The 12,651-nt window shown below is 38.2% G+C and overlaps 2 protein-coding genes across 3 annotated transcripts; both read left to right on the plus strand.

Annotated features, from left to right (window-relative positions):
* Positions 1–2,245: 2,245 nt before the first annotated feature.
* LOC144411659 (uncharacterized) lies at positions 2,246–4,333 on the plus strand. Its single transcript, XM_078118794.1, has 5 exons — positions 2,246–2,408; positions 2,656–2,815; positions 3,335–3,408; positions 3,591–3,689; positions 4,164–4,333. The coding sequence occupies exons 1-5, from the start codon at positions 2,279–2,281 to the stop codon at positions 4,277–4,279; spliced, it is 579 nt and encodes a 192-aa protein (XP_077974920.1). The 5' UTR covers positions 2,246–2,278; the 3' UTR covers positions 4,280–4,333.
* Positions 4,334–7,655: 3,322 nt separating this feature from the next.
* On the plus strand, positions 7,656–12,469 carry LOC144430737 (uncharacterized). Of its 2 annotated transcripts, XR_013479693.1 has the most exons (8): positions 7,656–10,509; positions 10,587–10,699; positions 10,768–10,908; positions 11,032–11,131; positions 11,498–11,723; positions 11,798–12,005; positions 12,139–12,318; positions 12,396–12,469. XR_013479693.1 is itself a non-coding variant. In XM_078118792.1 (7 exons), the coding sequence occupies exons 5-7, from the start codon at positions 11,909–11,911 to the stop codon at positions 12,461–12,463; spliced, it is 345 nt and encodes a 114-aa protein (XP_077974918.1). In that variant the 5' UTR covers positions 7,656–10,509; positions 10,587–10,699; positions 10,768–11,131; positions 11,498–11,723; positions 11,798–11,908; the 3' UTR covers positions 12,464–12,469. The 2 variants fall into 2 exon arrangements, 1 of the variants encoding a protein (XP_077974918.1); XM_078118792.1 differs by having other exon boundaries at positions 10,768–11,131.
* Positions 12,470–12,651: the final 182 nt, after the last annotated feature.

Below are 12,651 nucleotides of genomic sequence, written 5' to 3' on the forward strand. Positions count from 1 at the left end.
TGCCCGTATACTTGATTGAGTTTTGTGTTCTTGCAGTGGAATATCTGGGCACAAAATAATTTCCACGCGCAGAAGATCGGGTGTAGTGTGTGTGTGTGTTTTAGACTGCTTAGTGAAATATTTATCGAATGCTTCGGGTAGGGATTTATTTTGGTGTTGATGCATTAGTTTTGCAATTTCAAAATTGAATAAGTCTGTTAATTTTAGAATGTTGAGTGACGAATAAAGATGATTAATATTAGTTCTAGGTGCTGCATTGCAAAGAGATCTAGCAATTCGGTTTTGTAAAACATTAATTTGTCTTAAATATTTTTGTGCAGCAGCTCCCCATGCTGCGATTCCATACTGGACATAAGATTGAAAAAGTGAAAAATACACAGAGCGCAAGGTAGATGTAGGCATGTATTGTTTGAGCTTGTAGGTGATACCAACTGCTCTGGTTATTCATATAACTAACTTGGCTGCTAAGTTATCTGAGTCGGTGGGAATACTGTACAAACTCAGGCATTTTATACCAATTTCAACTTTACGTATGGTTTACCACTCGTTATTCCAAGCCCATATTCAATACGGTATTTCTGCATGGGGCTCCGCTGATAAAACTCTTTTACGCAAAATTGAAATAATGCAGAATAGGGCCATTCGTGCTGTCTCTGGCAGTGGACCTTATGCCCAACTTGATCCAATCTATTATAAACTTCGTATTATTAAAATGGTGGATATTTATAAATTAGAGATATTGAAATTGATGCACCAACATCACAACAAAAAACTCCCTGTTACATTCACTGATTATTTCTTGAAACAAAGCAGAGTGCATTCTTATAGAACACGATCCTCTGCCAGTAGTTCCTATTATGTAACTCATTTTTCAACCAAACGTACTCAAAATTCGATAAAATATACAGGCGTTAAATTATGGAATGCTGTATCCGATAACATTCGAATTATGAATTACAATTCATTCAAACAAGCTTTGAAAAAATTTTACCTGGATTCCTATGTATCCTTTTAGTCTGCTTCAATAAGTGGTATAGATCCCTTATAAGTATAGTAGTGTACCGTATACAACCCATGTCCCCCACCTTTTGTGTGGCTCGATTTTTCTATAACTGGTCATTCGGTCCAGGATCTCTATTTTACCTAAACCAGTGTTTTTCAACCTTTTTCGAGCCAAGGCACACTTTTTTCAGTGAGAAAATCCCGCGGCACACAACCAGCTGAAAATATGGGGAAAAGACCTAATATTCACAATATAAGTGTTTTATTGTTAATATAAGATTTTTAAAATTGAAGAAAGATGTTGAATAGGACATCTTGAATAGTAATCAAATAAAAACAAAGACAGAAAAAAATCGCCACCTAATGCTGCCACGATCTGATATAGAACAGTACTACATGATTACTCTGCCGGGCGCCACACCGCATAGACACACAACTTGGAGAATTTCCCACGGCACCCCTGACAATATTTAACGGCACACCGGTGTGCCGCGGCACCCCGGTTGAAAAACACTGACCTAAACGATCGTGACTTTTTTCACCTCCTAATGCCATTGGCATTGTCACCATTTTTCTTTATTGTCCTCACAGAGCACGACCATTATCACTGAGTTTGCATCATTGCCCAAAGTACATGTGGAATGAACTTTTCCCATCAAAACTGTTTTTCCTGTCTGAATTGTACTTATATATTTATTTATTTATATATTGCCGTATCAGTACCGGTACTTAATCCAACCCGGCTTCCCCTGTTAAGGCCGGTATACACGACAGTGTGCAAACTCACCGCACCGTATTTTCTTTGTTTGTTTTATTCGTCTGCGGTGGTCTGCGCTCCGCTGCGCTGAGTTTATCTACGTTGGCGAACGCTCGAGTAGCGTTTTCTGAACGCAGTTCGCCGTACTGACAGTCTTGCTCCGCTCGTCTTGGTGGTTTCCGAAGGGAAACTGGTTGTTTTTCATGTGATAAGTGAAAGTTTTGAACTTTTTTCCTGGTTTTCGAGTTGGCTTTTATAACTATAGGCTTCAGAGTGTAGAAGTTCAGAATTACTAGAGCGATTTGTATCATCTGTAGATAGTATTAGTACCTGCGGGTTCGGACATGGTACCGGTACCTATCCGCCCATGGTAATTAATTTTGTGCTGGGTAGTGTGTTCTTATGGTTTACCATAATCTGACAATATCGTTAGACTACCGGTATTCAAATCATGGAGCTTTCACCAATTTGGATTTTTTTCAGCAATTGAATAGGTGCGGTAGTCAGTTTTAATTTAATATGGAGGAAAAACTCATTGCTCTAGTTGAGGAATATCCTTGCCTGTATAATACCACACAGGACTCGTACCGCCGAAAGGATTTCAAAGGCAATGCTTGGGCAGAGATAGCTCGAGAGATGGGTATGCCATGTAAGTAGTCTGATTAGTGTAGTTAATTTTTTTAGACTTGGCCTATGGCTTGTCAGGAACTAGTCCAATTTTGCAGCAAATGAATTGTTTTATACTGCTGAAAATGATAGTAGCCTAATCGATGTAAATAAGCTAAATGATGACTAGATTACGAGGTATCGGTATTGGTTAATTTAGTTGAATCGCCTTTAAAGAAAGTGCTATGTTTTGCTACAAAGAACTAGTTTCCTCTTCATATTCTGTAAAGGGCAAGAATGCGAGAATAAGTGGAAAAACCTTCGAGATAAATATAGGAGGGAAAAGAAGAAAAGGGCAGAATTGAAATCTGGTGCGGCGGCAAGTCATCGGGTTGAGTGGAGCCTTATGAGATCCTTAGAGTTCCTTGAACCGTTTACAGCCATGAGGAGGTGGGTGTTTGAACAAGGAGCCTGCATTTTCTACATATTGTCAGTGTATCTTTTGATAATAAAGCTTTTACCAAGGAAAGGCTGTTAGTTTAGACCAGAATCGTGTTTTGTAGTTGACCAGGATATGCATAAAGGTAACTTTCAGGGTACCAACACTAAATAATGTACTATTCGAAGTTTATACAAAAATTTTATTTTTGAGTATGGTATCTTTATCAATTTCCAAATTAGATTTCATATTAAAAAATATGAGGCAAAGAATTAGGAAATGTAAAAAATTATAGTTGAAGATATTTCGAACAAAATTGATGTTGAATAGATTTGGACATTTTATACATATTTAACATCTGTGTTCTTTCTCATAGCTATGTTCAGAATCCTAAACTTATTATACAGTATGTCTGTGTAATTTAGGCATCAGTACTTAGGTAGCTCAGAACATTCTTTTGTATAAAGTGACCAAAATTAGGCACTGTAATGTAAGTACAAGATAACGTCTTTCTGCACAAACATTTACAGTACAACATCAAACCTGCCAATGCCGGATACACCATCTTCGAGTGGTGTTGATGTTACATTGGAAGCGGTATCAGGTAAGCACCAAAATATGATTTTAAAATATTTTATAAATTTTAATTGTCAGACGTATAATACTGTATTATGAAATATCCTAATATCATGCACTGTTGCAATAAATAAGTTGTATTCGCTTTTCTGAAAAAATGCTTTTGAATTCTATACTATTATATGATCGAATATGCCATTCTTTTTTTAGCAGATGAAACAGACCAATTTCAACCACCTGTGGCAAAAAAGCGTAAAAGCAGCCGGGATGACCTCAGTGCTGTGTTAGAAAAATTGCAGCAGTCATCAGGTAAGTCAAGTCGAGCAGTGATTCTTATAAAGTGAATCGCGGTTCATAACTTGGATGCCTGGAAACCATCTTGAGTCGCTATTTCAAAAAAATTGGCGCTCCCGTAGGATGTTAACGAAGATGGCGGACGCTTTGAACGTAGTGTGTGTATCAGGTTGGAACATAATTTTATTCCAATTTCCCTTATTTTAGTTCTGTTAAGAATTTGAATTCTAGCCAAGTGCCTTCTGTAGTATTTGTATCTGAAATTAGGGTTGAACCTTAACCTGGTACACATACTATGTTCCGATGTCTGGCATCTTGATTCACGTACTACAGACACCTACATTATTTTAGTTTAAATTGTTGACTTTCTCATTTGTGTAAATAATTTTTGGTGAAATATTTATGCTTCAGATCACTCAAAAAAATATCTACTTACTGGTACGTATCAAACCAAAATTATATATATATATAAATGTTTCTTGTTTTTAGAGAAAATACAGGAAGATCCTGATGAACTCTTCTTGTTGAGCATGGCTCACGAGGTTAAGACGATGAGTGTGGAAAAAAGATGGAGGTTCAAAGTTGGGAGTCACGAATCTCATTAATGAAATTAAATACTCTATTGAATAAACTATTGATATTACTTAAATATAAATTTTCCTGAATATTTTTTTTATTTTAAATCTTGCCAACTAGATATCATTGCTCAGTAGCTTTCGTACATCCCTGTAAGTGCTAACCCAATAGTGTACCTAAAATGTCAACCAGTCTGGTGATTTACCCTCGTAGTTGCTATTGATTTACCCTCGTAGTTGCTATTATCTCCACTGCGGCAACAAGATGAAAGATTCCGCTAACCAAGTCGGAAGCAAAATTTTTTTATTCAGAAAAGGTGAAACGAAGCAATAAAACCAAAAAATAATAGGGGGGATAGTGCATTTAGATCATATTTCGACCACTCGAGAACACATATTTATCCTGCCATGGCAGTGCCCCTTTCTCACTAACAAAATATTCGCTGAATTGTTCTCTAACTTTTACTGCCTCCTTCGCACTCGGCCTCCCAATCTTCCTGATATTTAACATTGCTGAATTTTCTTCGGCCTTGCACTGCACCTTCACTGACCTCGTGATCTACGAAATCCGCCTCAAAATAATTAGAATCATATCTAAGAAAGTTGTGAAGGACTGTGCATGCTTTAATGATATGGTCTGTTCTGGCTGGTGATACGCATATAGGCCTGCGGAAAATTCTGAATCGAGATACCATAATGCCAAAGGCATTCTCCACAACCCTGCGAGCTCTCGAGAGGCGATAGTTGAAAATACGGGACCTTCTTGATAATCCAGTACCTGGAAAAGGACGCATCAAATTGGTTTTTAAGGGAAAAGCCTCGTCACCAAGAAAAACGTGTGGTAGTGGCTCCATCATCCCTTCCAATATGGTGCTTTTTGGCAGTCTAATGAACCATCCAGGAGTTTTTTTCCAAAAAATGATGAAGCAAAAACATTCCCATCACTCTGCCGTCCATACGCTCCAACATCCACGTAAATAAATCTGTACTTTGCGTCTGAAACTGCAAGCAGTACCAGACTGAAAGTTTTTTTATAGTTGAAAAATGATGAACCACTGTTTGCAGGAGCTTGTATGACAACATGTTTCCCATCAATACTTCCAACACAGTTTGGAAATTGCCATAATTGTTTAAAATCGTTTGCAATAATCTTCCACTGATTTTCACTTGGGACTGCCATGAACACAGGCTGCAGGGAATCCCATATTGCAGCGCAGGTTTCTGGAATAATTCGCGATATGGTCGTTTTATGAATCCTGTAAGAGAACCCGATGGTCTGATATGAATCCCCCGTCACCAAATATCTGAAAAATATATAATGTTGTATTTAGCGATAAACTACCATATGTAGACTAACGTTAGGTACTGTTCATTTATATTTTAATCAATCAATCACGATTTCACTCATACTGTGGGTGAAAACCCTATTTCAAAATACCTCAAAGTGACTGCAAGTCGTTCCTCAGGCGGAATTGGTTCACGCATATTTGTAGTTTGTTTCACAATCTTGCTCTCTATCATATTCAAAAGACGGTCAAATGTAGATGGTGTCATGTGGAAGTACTGTTTAAAATAGGCTTCTCTTTCCATTCTCATCTCCCTAACCAATCTGTAGTATTCTCCTGAAATTAGAGGCAAAGAAGGTGAGTATAGGCTTCGTGAGACTGAGACGTATGCATTTAGTGTATTGTAAAAAAAAATTACCATGTTCCTTTCGTCTGCAAAGTATTGGGTGCATCCACAATCTCTTGCCGACACAGCGCTCATCCTCTTGTAATCTAATACAGAGAACCACAAACAATAACTTCAGCTGATGTCGGTACAAGTACTGCTTGTAGCGCCGTGACCGAAAACGACTTATTCTTCTTCGCGATACGATACCCATTTTAATAAAATTAATCTTGCAACGATCCCCAAAATATCCAAAACAGAAATAATACAAAAGACGAAGGACAAGTCCGTTTCCCGCCTGACCTCACGTCACAGTACACTGCGCAGAACTGTGGTTCCGTGCACACTGCACAGTGCGGAGAGTCGCTGTGCGGTGAGTTATACTACTGCCGTGTATACCGGCCTTCATGGTTGCTGGGAATTCCCCTTCAGTTGCTAAGTTTCTGCAGCGTCCTGCCAGTCAACAATTTCATATTGTGATTGCGATCACCCGAGCATGACGCTGCGAGACTGACATACTGATTTATCGTAAACGCGTTTTTTCTGACTTCTACTCGACACGATGGATATTTGTTCCCATTTAAACATTTCTCTCTCGATTCCATTCACATTTCTTTTTAAACCTTTCTCTTTTGACTTGCTCTCTCGATTCGATTTACGTTTTCTAAATTTCCCCTGAGCTAACTTAATTCTAGATTAATCATTTCTTCCTCGACTCTCTTGATTCCATTCATGCTTTTTATTTAAACTTTTCTCATTTGGCTTACTCTCTCGATTCGATTTACGTTTTCCAAATTTTTGCCCTGATCATATATAACTCAACCTTAATCATTTGACGTTTTTTTGACGTCATTCAGCTTTAATGGTGTCGCTGACACGATGACTTGATAGTCTTTCGCGGCTCCTCGTTAATTGCAGTCGAAACATTATGTGTCTGTTGTTTTCTTTTGCCTTGATTTACTATGCTTGTGTTGTTCATAATGTTTCTTGCACGACGAAAATAAATTATCTGAATCATATCTGGCGAAGGAGGTTAGAGCGCTTCGGCGAAACGGAAAAAAATGAAGAAAACCCCGAAACATTTGCAAAAAATATACGGACGAGAGGGTATCAAGACACATATTTTTAATAACGAGGTTAAATTGGTGTGCATAACAATGTAAAAAATGCGCATGAGGAAAATCTTCTTTTATATAAACTTGAACACCATGTTTCGACCCACTCATGACTGCCGCGCCGTCATAAGTTTGAGCTATCAATTTTGACTTCGCGTTGTAAGGCTGTAACACTTCTTTCAGTACAGCCGATATCCCGCAAGCCGTGCGATCAACGATTGGTACAAAGCTGTGAAATCTCTCGGTAGGTTTACCATCTTTCACAAACCGAAAAATCACAGCCAGTTGGGAAACGCACGTGATGTCAGTTGTCTCGTCAGACTGGATTGAAAGGAACTGGCAATTCTCAATTTCCAGAGCCAAATGTTGTAAATAAATTTTATACATTGAGTCGAGCAAATCATTTTGGATATCCTTAGATGTCCCTTTCGAAACAGTTGCGGCATCAAGATGATCTCTCAATACTGTATCTAGGGATGCGGTGTATTCCACCATATCCAAAAATACCCCTCTATTAGAAGAGCCAGCCCGTTCATCGTGCCCACGGAGGGACAGCTCGTGACAACCAATGAACTTCAAAACATCTATCAATCGACCGAGAACATTGGTTGTGCCGACGAATAGAAACCGCGCGTCCTTCATCCAACTGTGCTGCAATATTAACATTTCCGAATGTTCGGTATTTTACTGCATTGTCCAGTTGCTCCATAGAAGATTGATGATCCCTGGCACGCTCGGAAAGATGTTTAAGATCTCTAAAACCAAATTTACACCAACGTGAGTCACGGGCGGTAGCAAAAAGTAGGCAATAAAAACAAAAAAGTGCATTTTTGTCCTCGCTGTAACACAACCATTCGTGTTTTTTATACCAAGTTTCTGCGCAGAATGTACGCCGACGCTTTCCTCCGTCATGGGATTGTTCCAGTGAACAATTTTTTGGTTGATAAGGCCCAAGACGTTGTACCTCTAATTTTTGTTCCAGCGGCAGCTGCGAAAACGGAGTGCGAAGTAGTGCATCAACCTTATTCATTATGAGGTCTAAGGCTAAGAAATGCGAAGCCGGAAAGAAGTGAGGAGCTCAAAAGGAATGTGGAAAATCGAAAGCAAATGGACTAAAGGTCTCTAACTGATTCAAATAGCGAAACAAGCGACAAAAACGAAGGCGAGGAAACTATCAACTCTTCAAGCAAACAACGAACGAGAAGGAATGCGTGAATATGTCAACACGTTGTTGTAAGAAACGTCGGCATTGTGTCGTCATAATTTCGGGGCTAGCCCCGATGATTTAGTAAAAGAAACAGAAAACAAACGAGACAAACGCGGCGAGTGGAAGATAAAAGAGCGAATACGATATACAATAAGCAACCGGGGCAAAATCGGCGTCGCCCCGTCGACGTTCGGCGAAGGCTTTGCGAGCGAAAAATGAACCATGTCGGGAGAATATGGCTAGTGTAGACAGTCTGTGCAACCGATATTGAGGTATTTTTCGAATATTTTTTATTATACCGAAAAAACAACCGGGCAAAGTCAGAATGGGAAGAAGAATACGCATTTACCAGAGAATAAACCTTTGTGCTCAATCTGCCATAAGCTACTAAGTCAGAATAAAGTCAGCAATGTTAAACGGAACCATGAAACGAGAATCATGAAAACTTCTTACGAGACTACCCTCGTAAATCAGCTATAAGGAAACACAAATTAATTGAGCTCAAATTGTGCATATATTTGAGCATAGATGCTTTGTTTATCTATTTATTGTTATTAGACTCTAGTGTAAATTTCTTTTCTGTTCATGGTATTTTAATAATAATGAATTCACAAATTCTGCGGCTGTTTTAAAGTTCTGACTTGCAGTATGCGGCTCTTATACTAAAAAAATTGTGCCCACCCCTGCCATAGAGGGTAAATTATAAATTCCATCAAATAGCCTTCAGAAATTGGAAAGTAAATTTGGAGAATCAATTTTAGTGGATGATAAAACGTTCGAAATTATAGAAGGAATTAAGGTTTTCCACAAGAATGATTAAAAAATGTTTCCGATTGTCGCAGAAGATATCCATCATCTGAATTCAGTTAAATGAACATGTGTTACTTATATCGCTGTATTTTTATTGCGGTACTGGGTGTCAGAGACATATAATTTTATAACGTTTCATTCCAAGGTATCGCCTTAAACTTTTTAATAAGAGTCCCGCTGCTTATGAATGTTTGAGATCTCAGAAAGTACTTGTATTACCTTCCGAGCAAACCCTTTTGAAGGAGAGGAATGCCTCCAACTTATACTGTTGGAAATTGGAATTACCGCGAATATTATGGAAGAGATTCCACAAACTGTTATAACAGCATCTTGCGAACACGAAAGAGTGGTGCTGATAATAATTGATGAGATGAAGATCAAGGGTACTGTAATGGACGCAGGTCGCATTTTGGTATTTCTTCTTTATCGCATTCGAGAGAGTGAGATTAGCTATGTCGCAATATGTGTTTACCTATCGGCCGACGACGACTCTTGCTCTGTAGTTAGTATATTGTATTGCTCTCTGCGTGCGTGAGCCAGACGAGCTGTGATGGCGCAATCTGCCGTTATCTGCTTCGCCGGTCTTTTGGGGATTTAGAGGAGTGCATGTATTATGAATCGTTTCAGATTTCTGTTAGTTTATTATCCAGTAGGATATCATTATGTTAGTATATAGCAGGGCTACTCAACTGGCGGTCCGAATCCGGACCTTTCGAGTATTTGATTCGGACCGCACCTAATTCTTTAGTTTGGATCATTAGCCCCGCTTTTTGAAGTTCCCTTTTATAAAAGACTTTCATAGTTTTGAATATATATGTAAAGAAATATAACACCATAATAAACAATCTTGATTAGCTAATAATCATTAGCCGGTCGAGGAAGTGTGCGAATAAGGATGCCGAAATATGATTTCTGGAAAGACCGGACCCAAATAATTTTGAAGTTTCGTATGCGGATCTTCGATGAAAATAGTTGAGTGGCCCTGGTATATAGAATAGGCTGGGATTTATTGTGTGATGATATTTACTAACTGTTCTGTATCTTATTTAGTTATTTAATCCCGTAATCTATCAATATTTGAAATCAAACTCAAAATAATTTTTAGTCAAACTCTGTCAGTCTGTGTCTACAAACTCAGTGCTGCAGTGTGCTATTCTCAAACTCATATTCCAGTATTCAGTTGAGCCACAAACACTGTAGGCATTTTGTGAGTGCTATTGCCGTATTTTCTGTCGTGTTTTCAAGCGGAATATTACAAAAAAGTTCTTTTAGTTCGTGTGAGGTGTTGGGTTCAAAAGTTCAGTGGTTCAAGGCTGATGTTCAGTGGTTCAAGTGAGTGGGGACTGATTGTTACGAGTTTGCATTGCAAATTGTAGGAGAACCGGGACGTGGTACTTGACAGTGGTGGTTGAGTATAAACGTAGCGCAATTTCGAGACTCCAATCCGTGCGTTACAGGTACGTCGTTTATAAAATGACCATAGTTCATAACAATTTTAACGTAACTATCGGTTTTCGGGAAATTTTTTATACAGAAAGCACAGTGGAGATTTGGTGGGATATGTAGACTACGGTGACGAAAAACTTACAAGCTTAGTTTCAGATACTAACGCGGTTGCAAGTCAAATACTAGCGGTCTATCTCAGAGGTAGGAGGTATCAGCGTATAAATCTTGGTTCAGGCTCATAACAATACATTATTGAATTTTTCCAATAGGTGTGACCAACAATTCATTAGACCGTCTAATCGCATATTAGCCAACTATTGGAATTAATTCAGATGTATGGTTTGTGCTCCTGTTAAAAGTTCTTCAGCAGTCACAAATAATAACCGGTAATGCAATAATTGGAGTTGTAGGTAAGTCAACGAAAGCCATGGTTATTGGTACATGGTTGTATTACTTGTATATCGACTTTAGGGCTGGGCATTTCGAATCGAATGGTGAAGTTATATTTTTATTTATTGATTTTTGGTTTACAGGGGTCGGTCTTCCCTCCAGCAAAAAATGTTTTACGAATTTATGCCAAGCTGAAGACGGCGTACCGAAATACAGAAAGAAAAATCCCTGCAATTTGAATAAGTGCCATCCCCCATAGTATGGTTTAAACATATTCAATTGAGTTTTGTTTTTTCTTTTGTTTTTGTTTTCCTCTCTGTTAGTTTTGTTAATTTATTTTCGGTGTATGCTACTTCAGCTCAATCGTTTAAAAAATGGTAATTTTATATTTTTTTAAAGGCTGTGACTGACTCGATGACCTAACGGTCGCTTCGTCACAGCCTCGTCACAATGCCTTGGAAATTAATTTTGAAATATTGTATGTTGTATTTTGATTTTGACATTGTTGACGAAATAAAATACTACTACTACTAGTACTGCAATTGTAGCAGTCAGTTTTTAGGCAAATACGATATCGCTACTTACGTTAATTTATTCTTATATATTAAGGAACATCTATTTCATAAATGATCCTCCACATTTGATAAAAACCGTTAGAAACAATATTATGTCACCCCACCGAGATTTTTGGAATAATGGACCGATTGCCTGGAATCCAATACAAGAAACGGTAAATGCGGATATGATGCTCCCTCTGAGAAAATTTCCAAAACTTACTCATGCCCATGTCACACCAACAAGCTACGAAAAACTGAAAGTTAATCTGGCAGCACAGGTCGGTTTTTGCCAAAATGACAATGTATATATGTATAATATAACATATTTTTTTTTTTTTTTCAATCAAAGCAGTCTATTTCATACTGGTCTTATCTGCATCTGTCGGATTCGAAATGTATAAAAGAGGATACAAGCTTTTTTCTGAGTTGATATTTAACATTTATTATTGATTGGTTCGATTTAATGAACCGTGACCACTGGAGAAAGAGAAAAGAACATTCAGCGCCGTACACGGATCCCAACGATGCACGGTTAAAGTGGCTCACATCAGATTTTTTTGGTAAGTTTAAATGTCGGGCCAAAACATTCATTGAAAGTATTGTGATGGATGCCAAAATAATAATACGCGAACATGTTATAACAGATATGGCTTTCCTCAAATTGCAATTTCATGTAATCTGTTTATTTCCCAGAATATATAACGGCTTGGAGACAACGCGCCGGAAGCAGGCCAGATTTTTCTGGAGCAATGCTTTTCACAAAGAGCACTGAAGAGGGTTTGTTTTCAACATCAATTGCCATGGCGTCACTGATAAAAGATTGCCTAAATGTACATAAAGCGCCCTATATCATCACCAGACGTTGTAATCAAGGTTAGTTTCTATCACATCAAAAATATGTTACACATGGACGAAACTGCAAGTAAATATTTAAATAAATAATATTCCAGATTGTTTGGAGTCCTACTTCGGTCACCAGAGGTGCATTGAAGGAGGAGCAATAATCCCACGGTGGTGATTTTGGCTACAACGCCAATACAATACGGTCTCGCGAGAGTGTGTAAGATTCCTAAATTTTACTATAAAGATAAAGCTTCATTTCGAATTAGGCAAAGTATTGCAAAAAAACTACTATTTCCGATCTGTATCTCTCCACTCTGTTTTTTCTTTAAGAGACTGCCTTAGCGAACATTTGCCACTTGTGCA

This window comes from Styela clava, chromosome 12, assembly GCF_964204865.1.
Source record: "Styela clava chromosome 12, kaStyClav1.hap1.2, whole genome shotgun sequence".
NCBI lineage: Eukaryota > Metazoa > Chordata > Ascidiacea > Stolidobranchia > Styelidae > Styela > Styela clava.